This window comes from Artemia franciscana, chromosome 18, assembly GCF_032884065.1.
Source record: "Artemia franciscana chromosome 18, ASM3288406v1, whole genome shotgun sequence".
NCBI lineage: Eukaryota > Metazoa > Arthropoda > Branchiopoda > Anostraca > Artemiidae > Artemia > Artemia franciscana.
Genome location: NC_088880.1, coordinates 6,120,645 through 6,134,615, shown reverse-complemented (window position 1 = coordinate 6,134,615; position 13,971 = coordinate 6,120,645). Strand labels below are relative to the sequence as shown.

At 33.2% G+C, this 13,971-nt stretch overlaps 2 protein-coding genes across 26 annotated transcripts in view; both read left to right on the top strand.

Moving 5' to 3' along the window:
- Positions 1-13,971, top strand: part of LOC136038542 (repetitive organellar protein-like) — a 223,826-nt gene that overhangs the window by 82,570 nt on the left and 127,285 nt on the right. The gene's annotated exons all lie outside the window — the stretch shown is intronic.
- Positions 1-13,971, top strand: part of LOC136038540 (dual specificity protein kinase CLK2-like) — a 56,100-nt gene that overhangs the window by 30,276 nt on the left and 11,853 nt on the right. For all 7 annotated transcript variants that reach the window (XM_065721665.1, XM_065721666.1, XM_065721662.1 and 4 more), the window contains exons 6-7: positions 3,738-3,828; positions 10,185-10,355. In XM_065721665.1, the coding sequence (XP_065577737.1) occupies positions 3,738-3,828; positions 10,185-10,355 (262 nt within the window). The remainder of the gene's footprint in view (positions 1-3,737; positions 3,829-10,184; positions 10,356-13,971) is intronic.

Here is a 13,971-nt window from a genome sequence, read left to right as displayed (position 1 = left end):
TATCAGATAACCACGTTTCTGTCAGGCCTATGACATCAAAAGGGCAAGAATTGTCAGACCACAAATATGATTTCAGACTATCCCCAACCCAGCACAGGATGGTTGGCCCCCAACCCCCCATTGCACTTCCTGGCTGAAGGGCCAAGAAACGGAGATCAGCACCGCCGGTAGGGACTGTAAAGTCTAATGCCGTATCCTTTACCTTACCTTACCTATCCCACTTATCTCTTATCCCACGCACATTCAAACAAAATACATTAAAGCTACTATTTAAAGAGAGTGAGGGCATAATTTTATCACAGTAATCAATAGTAGTGTGATAATTGCAACTAAAATTAACCATAGATTCAAGAAGAGGGTCAAAAGTGTGTGCTTCATGTTTACCAGCACTACTTGGTTGATCAAATATAACTGAATTAAGAATAGAAGAATTCAAAAAAAAGGAGAAATCACCCTTATATACTACACATGACAAATGTATACAGTATCTTTACAAATGAACACAATATCTTAGAAATGGAGACAATATCTTTAGAAATGAACACAATATCTTTACAAATGAACACAATATCTTTACAAATGAACTCAATATCTTTACAAATGAACACAATATCTTTACAAATGAACACAATATCTTTACAAATGAACACAATATCTTTACAAATGAACACAATATCTTTACAAATGAACACAATATCTTTACAAATGAACACAATATCTTTACAAATGAACTCAATATCTTCACAAATGAACTCAATATCTTTACAAATGAACACAATATCCATACAAGCAGGCTGAAGTAGCAGAGGGTGGACTGAAAGGTAAAACATATAGGCAACAAAGGAGAAGATATCTACAAGAACAAAGATTTTTTGGAAATTCTCTAGACTTTTTGTATGTGTTCCTTTCCAGATTCTTTCAAGTAAATGTTTTGTATGGAAATAAACATGAATGTGTAGATATAAATATGTATTTTACGTCTATAGTCGGTAAGTGTCCGTAAATGCCTGACAATCACTAATCTCAACTCTGAAATATTCTTATAAAATTATACAACGTTTAAAAATTTGGCAAGTGTCCATATGCCCCAGCCAATAACTAATTTTCAGCTCTGAAAACATTCTTCTGTGGTAATACAGCGACTAACTGAGGGCATCCATAGACAGATACAGTTGATAGTTTTCCTGATCCTCAAAATAGGGCATGCGTTGCGTTTTTTTTTCTATGATTTATCCGATGGGCTCTTTCTGCTAGTGTATACTAAATGTATAATATAATAATTGTATAGTAATATATTATAATTTTTCTCCAATTAGGAAAAGTTACGTGTAAATATGTAATATACAATATAAATATACAATCTATGGTAATTGTAAACGTAGTGTTTGATAATGAATGCAAGAGACAATGCACCTTAGCCAGGGGCTGCCTCGCCGCTGGTATCTTTAAGCGCCACAGGGTGTCTTTTTCCAGTCTTCTTGGATGTGACCTGCAACGGATAACAACCACAGCATAATGCCGGCTGAGCCAGTTTGGGTAACCAAGAATAACAACATTATCACGTGCATTTTAAATTTATATTTGAGTTAAGCGACAAACAATACAAAACAACACGACGGCGTTTGCCATCGCTTCTGTTGCTCTTTGAATCTGGGTATATCCTATTCCTGGGTATACCTAGGTATATCCTGTAATCCTATCACATATTCGTTGCTTTTAGAATCGTTTTAATCTTTGAAATCAATCTTGTAAATAATCTTGGTATAATATTTGTCATGGACGAATAACAAAATCTTACCCCCCTTCCCCCGACAGAATCTTCTGATTCGAATACCCAGTGATGATTTTGGCCTTTCTTCCGTTCAGGCAAAATCTTGATTAGTGCCCCCCCCCCCCCCCTGTCTCTCAATGTTTCCAGGTCAAACTTTAATAAAAAAAAAATATTTATTAGCACAATTATTTTCAGTTTTATTATTTAATCACTAATTTATTTTTTAATTAATCTTTATGTATTATTATCTAAATTATATAATTATTGTAATTTATTTTGAATTAATTGTTTTATTTATTATTATTTAATTGGTTATTTTTAATTTGTTTTATTAATTAATCAACAATTTATAATTGTTTTCATTTACTACTTGCGACCTTTACTTTTTTTTTATAAAAGTACAGTTTCAAAAATTACAAAATGATTATAGCCATTAAATAATTTATTTGAAATTTTGTGCCTCTAAAATTTCTGCGCTAGGGGCAAGTGCCCTATCTACCCCCCTCTCAACCACCCCTGGAAAGTCCCCAAATATTTTTTGGTCTCTTATATAAAATCGCCCTCAATGATCCTCAGACTTCCCATTCTTCTTTTTCCTCTTTGTTGACTACGTCATTGCAGGAAGTTCATATTTTCGAATTCTCACTAAAACCAATACCAATTGAACTCTAGGTTTTCTTGAACACCCCCCCCCCAAGAAAATACAAACTGTAGTTTTTTCGCATTCTCACTTGATAGAATACCAATATAGGTGTTTATGCACCTCCTCCCCGCTACCTACGTCAAGAAAGTATTAACTCCAAATTGCTCCCTATAGACTAATTTATTGCTGGGAATTCGATATTTTTGTTTTCTCACTAGAGGAAATATCGAGGTTTGTTCAACGTCCCTCTTCCCTCCCTAAGAAAATACAAACTTCGTTGAGTTAATTACCGAATGTTTTTTTGCCGGGAATTCGATGTTTATGCATCCTCATTAGAAGGAATACCAATTCTATATTTGTCCTACCTTTTCTATCTTGGCACACTAAAACCTGCTAAAGCCCTTGATTTTTACTTGCTATTCAAAGTAGATTGGTGTTAATTTCTCGTTTTTTGAAGGACAGTTCGTTGTCCTGACGCTTAGAATTCCTATTTTTATTATTCATTTGCAAAAAGCGTGCTTTTTTGGATCATACCAAATTTGGTTCGGGATGATAATGTTCATTGCTAATGTTATTCACAAAACCCAAAAAAAATTGTTGCCAAGTAAGAGGATTTCCTTCAAATAGGGCAGTAGTGTTTTTGTGTCACTGTGCATAAATGGTTTCAATATTCGGACAATTTTTTGCCACTCTTTAAAAAGTGATTTTAGTTGCATGATGAGCAATGACCCTTCCGAACGTATGGGTGTGGTTATGAAGTTTTTCATAGGTCATTGTACCGAAATATTGCACTTTCAGTCTAGACGATTGTTGGTTGTCGCAAAACCTAGGATTTTGGCTAATAGTATCAACGACATCGCGGAATAGTGTCCAATGGGTACTTTAATCCTCCCCCTTCTTAAAGTTAGAATTTTTCTCCTTTCAAAATTATTGGTACGCATAGAGTTTACCCCTCAGAGGGTTGGGGGTGGGCTTAATCAAAAACTTCTATTTTTACTTTAATTGTCCAGAACGGGGTACATTGGATCAATCAAGTGTGTAACCCCCCCCCCCCCCCCCACATACTACAACCTCTGTTAAGCTATGGTTGTAATAGGTGTTATTTTATATATGAATGGGTGTTGGGAAATTTGTAGTTAGTTGTATAATAGGATGCTGCAGCTAGGAACAAACAAATGATTATTCCTTTTAATTTAAAAAAATAGTGAAACAATTTGAATTTTTGTCTTTAATTGCTTATGTAGTTCCCAATTTTGATTTTGTTTGCTATCAAAATGTTAAGTTCATCGGTACCAGAAGAGATGTATATATGTTATGTTTCAGGCTTTGTGTGAAAATGCTCGATTGGTTCGACTTCCATGGACACATGTGTATTGCATTTGAAATTTTGGGTTTGTCAGTGTTTGACTTTTTGGTAAGTCTTTTGCTTTTCAAGTTTGCTTTTCTCCATCTGTTCCCCCTAACTCTTCTTCTCCTCTTTGCCCCTCCTCCTCTCTTCTTGTTTTTATTTCTTCCTCGTTCTCTTTTAATTTGAAATGGTGTAAAGCAAAATCTCAAAAAGGTGACTAGGCCTTGTTTATTTTTTCAATATTTTAAATGTCGGGGATTTGAAATTCTGAAGTAGATGAACCTTATCATTGTTTTTCATTAATGTCGTTGCTAAGTGGATCGGTGTATAGCTGCTAACCTGATTTTCAATAATAATTTTACATTATTAAATTTTTAATTAAACTATAACAAATAGTTAAATCGAAGAAAAAACAATAACATGCCTTTTAGCCATTGCTTAAGAAAAGGCATCTTCTATTTTATTTTTCGTTTTTAATGTTTGTCTTTTTATATTAGTTTGTGGACTTTTACCCATGTTTTTCGTTTTTAACCGAGTGGAGGTCCTTTTCTAAGGCACTTTCAAGTTGTTAATTCTTTACGCATGTCTGCCTGGTTTGTGAATTCGTAGCATGCTTCTGATATTGTAATGCAATCATTTCTAAATGTTTGCACCCTTGGATTAATAGTAAATACTTCTTAGATATAAAAGTAAATTAGTTCTTTGAATAGAAGTAAACCTTGAAGTAACATATTTGACCTACTCATCAAATTTTATTCCTCGGCCCTAAACCATCATTCCAGACTGGGTTACTGCCGAAAGGGGTACTGCCGTATTTTAATTTGTGTGGTTTTCAATTACATTTATAGGAAACTGCTGACCACCGAGGGGACACCCCTCTCTGGCTTGAGTACAGTTTAATTTTGTAATGTCATTGCTTACATTTATACAAAATAAGACGTCATTTTTTGTCAAAGTCAAAGGCCGTCGCAGGGTTCAGTGGTATTTCTTGAGATTTGTCATTTTCCAATTCTGAAGAAGGGCCTTTCCCCCATAATATAAATACCCTATTTGTAATGCCTTTACAGTTAAAAAACTCTGACTACCCTGATGCAACCAAGATTTTTTTAAATGTTTCGATTTAAACCAGGAAAATCAGCTGTGGTACACAGACACAAGGGGGGATTTAGGTAATATTATAGTAATATTATTATAGTTAGATAGGTTTTATTTTCATCCACAATATAAACATAAATAAAAATGACACCACTAATAAACTATTGCAGCAATAAGAAAGTCCTAAGTACTTGTGCTGCAAATTCATGTTATGATTTATATCTTATAAATAAATATCTAAACAGAGCAATTCATGATTATCCACCTAGCCTGTCTTGTATATAAAAAACAACAACACATACACACGAACACAATACAACAAAATAATCTTATTAAATATTATTTACCGGTTTCAGCCCCCACCACACCCCAAAAAACTGCGAGAGAAAAAAACATGAAAAACCTCCCGCCCTTCAAAGTCTATTAGTTAAATAAAATGTTTTCATTTTTTTTAAACCCATATAGTGACAGACTCCCTGATGCTAGCCGGCAGATTATTCCAAACAGTAGGCCTCAGATTATGAACCACATGATGATCTGACTGTTTATCTTTTTTCATGGCTTAAAAGTTGTGAAAAACTTGTATAGTTTATAGCTAAAAGTTGTATAGTTTGTAGTTCAGTGAAGAAATTAAGCTAAACTGGGCTAATTTATGATACAGGAGAGAAATAGGATGGTTTAAAAAAGAAACGAAACATTTGTTTCCCCATTTGATGCTCTTTCCTTATTATGTAAATTGAAATACCCTTGTTTTTGGTATAATATTACCCGTTGCAGACATTTACTTTCATTAATTTGGAGCAAATTTAATTTACTTGCCGTGGCTGAATCTATCCATGTACCTTAGTGACGCAAAGAGTTTGAAGCATTGTGTGATTTTAATGACATTTAATGACATTAGAAGAAGTCCATAGTGACATAGTCCATGATAATTTTGGCAAAGCTTTGTTAATGGGATTAAAATCAAGTTTCCAAGCTGTGTCGTAGGCTCAGAACATCTTGAAAATGTCGTTGAAAAGATGTGACCAAAAAAAAATCTTTCTTGTCAGAAAGATCTTTTTTATAGGTAAATTTGTTGTTTTTTCAATATTCTCAATGAAGATAAAAAGGCATTTTTCATTGAAAACACCCTCTAAAATGGTATTTTTTCAATTCTGTGGTAGGGGTCCTCAATCTACGTCTTTGAACCATTATCGTAGACTAATCACATAACTTTTTAAGGAAAAGGAATTTCTGGAGAGACAAATAACCTGTCTTTTTAGAACCTGGCTGGCTTTCATCTTGTGAATTCTTAAGCAACAAGCCAGTAAAGAGGACGAAAATTTTATTTGTTACAAGATTTTTTACAAGTACTTTTTCTGTTTTCCTTTTTTGAAGTATTTTGCGATAACCTCTTCCTTGACAGCTTTGAGAAATTTTTCACGGGACTTTCTAAGTAGGCTGTTAAAATATGTCGAATAGTAGGAAGCCCGAGTAACATGAAATATGTATTACGAAGATATTATCACCGATAAACGGAGTTTATTTATATAAATCTCGTGGCTCAAAATTGTTTGTTTTCTTTATTGATTCGAAATTCCACGCTGAAACTAATCAGGTTTTGAGAGGTGTGGTTATTGGTATATGGGTAGGGATAACAGGATGACGAAAACACGTCACAGACGTAAACCAACAAAATTGAAGCACAATTTGATCTCAAAATTATGGGAAAGTCATCTCTTTTTTTCTCTGACATTACCTAAAGGGATCCAAAGTGTATCTAGACACAAATTTTATTCTGAGTTAAGGATAGACCTCCCCTCATCTCAGCACGACGAGTTTAGTGTCCTGTAAGGATTTTAAGTTACACTTACTGAGGTATAACCTCATGCCTAGTACTGCAACGCTTTCCTACGCATAACCTCAATCTTCAGCTGTCAGTTTGTTTGTTGGTTATATATATATATATATATATATATATATATATATATATATATATATATATATATATATATATATATATATATAAAATCCAGAAGAATAAACGAGGATAATTACAGCTAGTGAAAAAAAAAGAGTAAACAAAGAGGGAAAATATATGGATGTCAGTCCTAAGGACAAAATAAAACTGTGCATGAACGACTTTCATCCGTTCATGCTTTACTCTTTATTTACTTTTGTTCACTGAAGACGGTCAAGCAGAGGTCTCAACCAGATATATGCATATTTATCCTTACGTTTTTCACCGACTGAAATTATTCTCGTTTTTCTTTGTAATTTTGTTTTTATGGCACTTGATATTTACGAAGTGGCATATAGCGATCGGAATTTCTGTCTGTCTATCGGTCCCGGTTTTGCTAGTTCGGGCACTTCCAGATAAGCTAGGACGGTGAAAGTTGGCAGGTGTATCAGGGACCAGACCAGATTAAATTAGAAATCGTCACTTTCTCGATTTGACCATTTGGGAGGCGGTGGAAAGACGGTTAATTTGGAAAATTTGTTAAAAGGGGTATTTTTAACTATCGGACGGTTTATCGAATCTTAATGAAATTTGATATTTAGAAGGATCTCGTGTCTCAGAGCTCTTATTTTTAAATCCTGATTGGATCTGGTGACATTGGGTGGAGTTGGAGGGGGAAACTGGAAATCTTGGAGAAGGCCTAGAGTGGAGAGATCGGAATAAAACTTAGAGGGACAAACGCTACAATACCGAACAAGAAGAGACTACAGGAACACTGTATTTGCAAGTTTATCTTCGTAATAATTGTCATTAAACAAAGAACAGCAAAATCGATAACTGTAGTACCGAGTCAAATTTTAGGGACCATATGAGCTCTTGGCTCTTTTGATCTCGTTACAAGTGTCATATGAACTCTTGTTAATTTTGTCATGCATAACCAATGTTGTCAGAATTTGTTTCCTCGGTTTCCGACAGCCAAAGTCGAACTTGCCAAACAACCAAATGCGCACCATAATCAAACAGCCAAATACGCACTAGAAATACGCCAAACGGCTTTAAAAGAGGCAAATATGTGCCATACATAAACTTGTATCTACGCCCAGCTGAAACAAGAGTTGCAATGAAGAGAGACAACGGACATCGGAAAACCTATTGACAAAACTCTAACCTCTAGAAACGAAAATGACTAGGCCTAATGTTTTAGCGATTGTTTTGAAAACTAGTGTGCAGTTTATATAAATAATCTCAGAACTAACGTGAGTCAGAATAGTTACTGTTTGTCTAAGTGTGGGAGACATGTGGATGGAACAATGGCCAAAAGACCCTTACTAGGACCCCCAAGTAAACAGTTAAAAAACATTTGCGTGACTTTGGTTTCAACAGTTGTAACATGTCTGTCTTTCACAAAATTTTTACTCCGCAATAAGGGTTTAATTTCTAGTTTTTGTGTAATATTTTTAGAAATGCCAACGTAAATAAGAAAATTTTTAAAGTTGAGTTTGAATTATATAAGCTTATGAAACTCCAATTGCAATATTAGTTCAATATTTATAACCGGGTACCAAAAAAAACAAAAAAAAAAAAAACAAACAAACAAAGATGCCAATTTTCCAATTTTGGCAAACTTTAAAGAAAATTATGAAATATGTATTTAATTTGTTGTAGTTTTAGATAGTCACAATTTGACCTTGCTGGTTTTTCAAAGGGTTAAAAAAAAAATTTCTATTTAGAACCATACCCCAAATAATCTCCTAATGGAAGTGGTTGAATGGTTGAAAGAGGTGCAGTATGGATATGCTTACAAACATAGTGCTGGTGTAAGAGAGTGGAGTTAGAGAGGACATGGGTAGAAGGACCCTACTTATGAGATATAACACTGATATGGTTTTATATGTGGAAACCAGTTTGTCATTGCCCTGTTTGCAATTGTGTTTGTAGAGTCTTTTAAGGCTTTCAGTGTTGGGAAGGGGTAAAGTTTTAAGTGATTAGAAATTTATTGGAGAATAGGGTGTTCTTCTAATATGTTTATTTGACGCTCAATCCTAATAAAATATACCAGATTAAGGTAAAAATATAATACTTTAGTAATAAATTTGGGCTCTATATTTGCATATTAGGGGGTGGGGGTAAAGTATAGCGGGTCTGCATGCAAGGTGTGTTAACTATGATTATTCTGAATATTATGAAGTTAGAATTGTTTTCTAACTTCACACTGTCCAAATACTTACCCCCCTCCCCTAATGTGCAAATGTATAGCTTAAATTATATATTTTCTATCTATTCTGTCACTTCTCTTTGTCTTGTCTCACGCTAAGCAGAAAGTAATTCTGAAAAAAAAAGAAATCCGAAAAAAAAAATCCTGTTCTTTAATGCGTCAATAAGTGAACAACTTGAGAGGTAGGGCGTATATCATACAAGTACCGAGAATAGAAATTTCAGGAATGGATTTATAAGCCAATTAGCACCAGGGATGGTGTATGTAATTTCTTATGTCAACTTCTTCTCTTCTTGCAAGACTCTTAAGACAAAGTGAAGACAAGTTGTAGGAGGAGGGGTTTCGATATTGTTTGAAGAGGGGGGGGGGTGGAAAGGTTGCTAAATGGTGGAAAGACTCTAAATGAGGAAAAACAAAGAAAAACTAAAAAAAAGAAAAAAAACTGAAAAAAGTAAAAAGAAAATAAAGAAAAAGAAAAAACTAAAAAAGAAAAATATAATAAAGATAAACTAAAAAAAAAGAAAAACTAAAAAATCAGAAAAAAATAAAAAGAAAAAAACGAAAAAAAAAATAAGCTAAGAAAAAAGAAAAAACTAAAAAAAAGAATATATATATATTTATATATATATGTATATTTATATAACGAAAATAATATGACAATCATTTTCTGTGGTGCGTTTGTATTCCCGGTCTGTTGAATAATCCAGACTAGGGGACTCGGGCCTAGGGCCGCACTTCAGGCATTATAATTATAATGAGCACACGCTATGTAGGCCATAGAATCCTGGATTCACATTATGTAAAATATATGTTAACCATATTTGATTTCATCTGATCCTCTCAGACCACATCCATAATAAGTCTTGAACAACTAAAGGTCGTTTTGCTCTTCACATGCATTCTTGAGTTCTTGCATCATGAAAAGGATTGAAAGGGGGGCTTCAAGCACCATGAAGCTTGAACTTCTTATTGTGAAAGATGCTGGTTTAGATGCGCTAATGTTGTGAATTTAATAGTTCCACATTTCGAGTTTTTTGTTTAGTTTTATTAATTTAGTCTGTTTGTTTGTGTTTGCAAACAAAGTCCTTACAAAAAAAGCTTGAAAAAGTATCCCCTCTGATTGAGAAACTATTCAATTTCAGAGACTTTTTTTCAAATGTATTTTTATTTCAGAAAGACAACAATTACTATCCATACCCCTTGGAGCAGGTGAGACATATTGGGTATCAATTATGCTATGCTGTAAAGTTCTTACACCAGAATCAGTTGACTCACACAGATCTTAAGCCCGAAAATATCCTCTTTGTTGATTCAGACTATGATATATTCTACAGTAATAAAAAGGTCAGTTTTGTTTCTTTTTTTAATCATAGTAACAAGCGAGAATTGTATAAAAAGAATTGCCATCAGAGAGTTTTGAACCACGACCTTCTGCATTCTAGGCAGGCTATTGTTTTGTTGTCCAGGTATTTTTTATTTTATAATATATAATAATTTTTATTTTTAAACACTATTATTTACTGTACTATAATTGTAAAATAGTATAGTTACAATCTTTACCAGAAATTTTAGTATCAAGTTTTAATATTTATTAAGTTTAATTTAAAATTTTAATATTAAGCATACTATAATTTTTATTTTAGAACATATTCATTATTGGATGAAAAATTTGCTTGTGGAGGAAAAAATTGATATTTGACCTACTTCTGCAAACATATAAAATTTTCGATTAAAGGAGGGGAGGTCTTCTTAACTCGGTCTCCTATGGTTGTAATGAGTCTACTCTACCTAAATAATTTTTTCGATCCTCACAAGATAGTAGGCCTATACACTACGGTTTCTTGGCTTTTTTATTCCTTTCGTCTGACTGGGTTCAGTGCTGGCCTTTAGAATAGCCGGCAATTGACTAGATTGTGATCAGTAAGAGTAAATACCAAAAAAGAAATTCACTGAAATAGCTTATCAGTGAAACTACTCCATATTATAAAATTTAAATCTAAATAAAATAATTCACTCTATCCGTCATGCTTGCTATTGTTCGACTAAGAATTACTTAATTTTGTGCTGTTGTATTGTATAATATGAAAATTATTGGACAAAAGGCCACAGGGCCATAACGCCCGACAAAATAATATATCATTTAATATTTCAGCAACATAAACAAATTGCAAAGAAAAAATTTTATACCCCACTATATGGTATGCATATACCTATGTAAGACCCTACTACCTCTATATACCCTCTACAAACGGGATATTATAGTAAACCTATAACAACCTACAATTTTCATGTGTTGTTTTTATTTTTAACTCTTCAGACAGCCAAAGATATTATATCTTAAATCTTTCAGTGTTTCGAATTCGCTATTCAAATCGGACAGACTCCCATCTACACATCCATACATTGAACCTGAACTTGGACCTTTTTTTCTAACCTTACGAATATAGATTCCTTTTTCGTCAAAGGGCGAACAATATGCCGTTAATGCAATAGAACAATCTTACCACAACCTCTTATAACAAACTCTATGCAACCTTAAAGTCCCAAGGGCCTTGTTTTTGCCCTCTGGATCCATGATTTTCCACGATTTTATAAGAATTGTCTTTTCATTGCAGAAAAACCGCATGATTATTTGGGCAATATTACCTTTTCGTCAGTGTTGCCACGTTGAACCGTGAAAATAAATAAACAAATCTAATTAGTTAAATATGACAACACTTTTCATCGATAAAAATTCAAACACAGTAATCTGTTGATCTCCAAAGACAACTATGCCTTCAAAGGATAGATATACCCAGTGTTGTTCTGGCTTCTCAAGCGCTTGGGGCAAAAGCTTGATTAGCGCCCACCTCCCCTGTTTCCCAAAAATTTTCTATTTATTTAAATCTGACTTTTCGTACTTCTGTCTCTGCAAAATTATTTATTGTATTGACATCTTTTAAAATACGAACAGGTTTCAATAAAAAAAAAATCACAAAAAAAAACTTTATTAATTCGGTCTTCTTTTTTTTTTTTTTTTTTTTTTTTTTTTTTTTTTTTTTTTTTTTTTTTTTTTTTTTTTTTGAGGAATGGTCATGAAGATATGCGAAAAATAGAAATTTCAGATCGAATTTGCTTATACCTACTGTCAACTGTGCCCTCTACTTTATTTTAATAGAAATAAGATTTCAAAAATTACAAAATGATTATAACCGTTGGATTATTTGTTCGAAATTTTGGGCCTCTAAAATTTCAGTGCCCGGGACAAGTGCCCCCTCCACCTCCTAAAACTGCCTCTGGCTACACCTCCTTTGACTTTAGTTTATTTTTCAGATTTTAGATTTACATTTACATGGTTTGGTTGTGTAAACTTCCACTTAACCAATGTTAATGATTACATTTTTGGTTTCACTGTCCTTGGTGCTTAAAACATGCAATATATATTAATGGTCCCCTTTCCCCTCCTGAAAAAGAGAAGTAAAAGTCGTTCCTCCGATTTCCATCTTGAAAGGAAATTTTCTATGTTTTACGTAGAATATTGTTATAAATACAAAAGAATTAAATTAATTTTTAAACATCGGATATTTTCTATACGGTAAATAGTTATCTAATCTGGTACAATATAAGTATCCAATCTGGCGACCATCACTGCATTTTCGACAATCATAATGAGCAATAGTAGTCACGAGGGAACCTTAGCTTCAATACCCATGCCAGCAGGGATCTTTCTAAGCAGTTACGCTTAATTAAAAAAGAATTAAAGTTAACTTGTCCGTTTTATGTTCCCTATACAATTTTGCATGATATATTTATTATTGTCTTTACGACTTGTTTTGCCAATGAACTTTATTCTGGTTTTTTATGTTTTGTTGTATTACAATAAAATAGAAAAAAATACTGTAGGAAGATGAAAATATGCGCATGGTGCTTTCTTTTGAAAGTTAATATATATATATATATATATATATATATATATATATATATATATATATATAGTAGAGTGGCGAAACCCTATATAGGCCAGTGTATTCTCCTGATGAGCCCTTATGTTGGGTGTTGCCTCTGAATTATTCGTCTATATTATTTTTTCTATTGTTTGGTAAATGACGACTTATACTTATTGACGACATGACTGCCTGTCCATGGATTATTCTTTATGGTTGATTGTGTGTGGCTATGCTGTTTGACCTATGTGATTGTATGGATGAGTAGGGTTAAGGCCTCATTCAAGTGCTGGTCTATATTAATCACTAATTTAGGAAAACAGTCTTCCTTTTCTCCTTCTGTCTCTCTTTTTTTCTTTTTTTTTTTGTGTGTTTGTGCTGTTGCATTGGTGATTTCTCTTTTCATAATATATATATATACGTATTATGTAAAATATATATAATGAATATATTTCATTTATTCGTTAAAGCTTCATTCATTACGAATTTTGCTGAAAATCAATTTGTTTAACAAAGATTATAATTAATTTATTTGAATTCATTAACGTCCAAATTACACCTAGTTAAAATCCTTTATATTTTCCTAATTGGTCATCAACAGTTTGACCGTGTGGTCTGACTTAATTATTATCTCTTTTTATAAATTGGCAAGTGGCCATAGTCACAAGGTCCTATGGAGGGGGTACTCTGAACTAATCTTGTGAACTTACTATTATGTGTGTAGGTATGCCTTGCACCCTTAGTTAAGGACAATGGGTGCATAACATTGTCGCAATATAATGAGTACGGAAGGATATTTCCAAGCGGAGGGTTCTAAAATTAAGTAATAAGGAATTATCTTAATCTAAGAGCCTAATTGTCGCGTGGTTTGATGCGTTTACTTTGTAATTTCTGTTTGTGTTGTTCTTTTCTGCACGTATGGAGGCTCTACTTGCCACCTTTTTTTGGAGATTATATTATAATATAAATTAGCATTTGAACCACCGTTTGGGGCCAAATTTACTTAAAAAATTTTTCTTAAATTGGATTATTTTAAG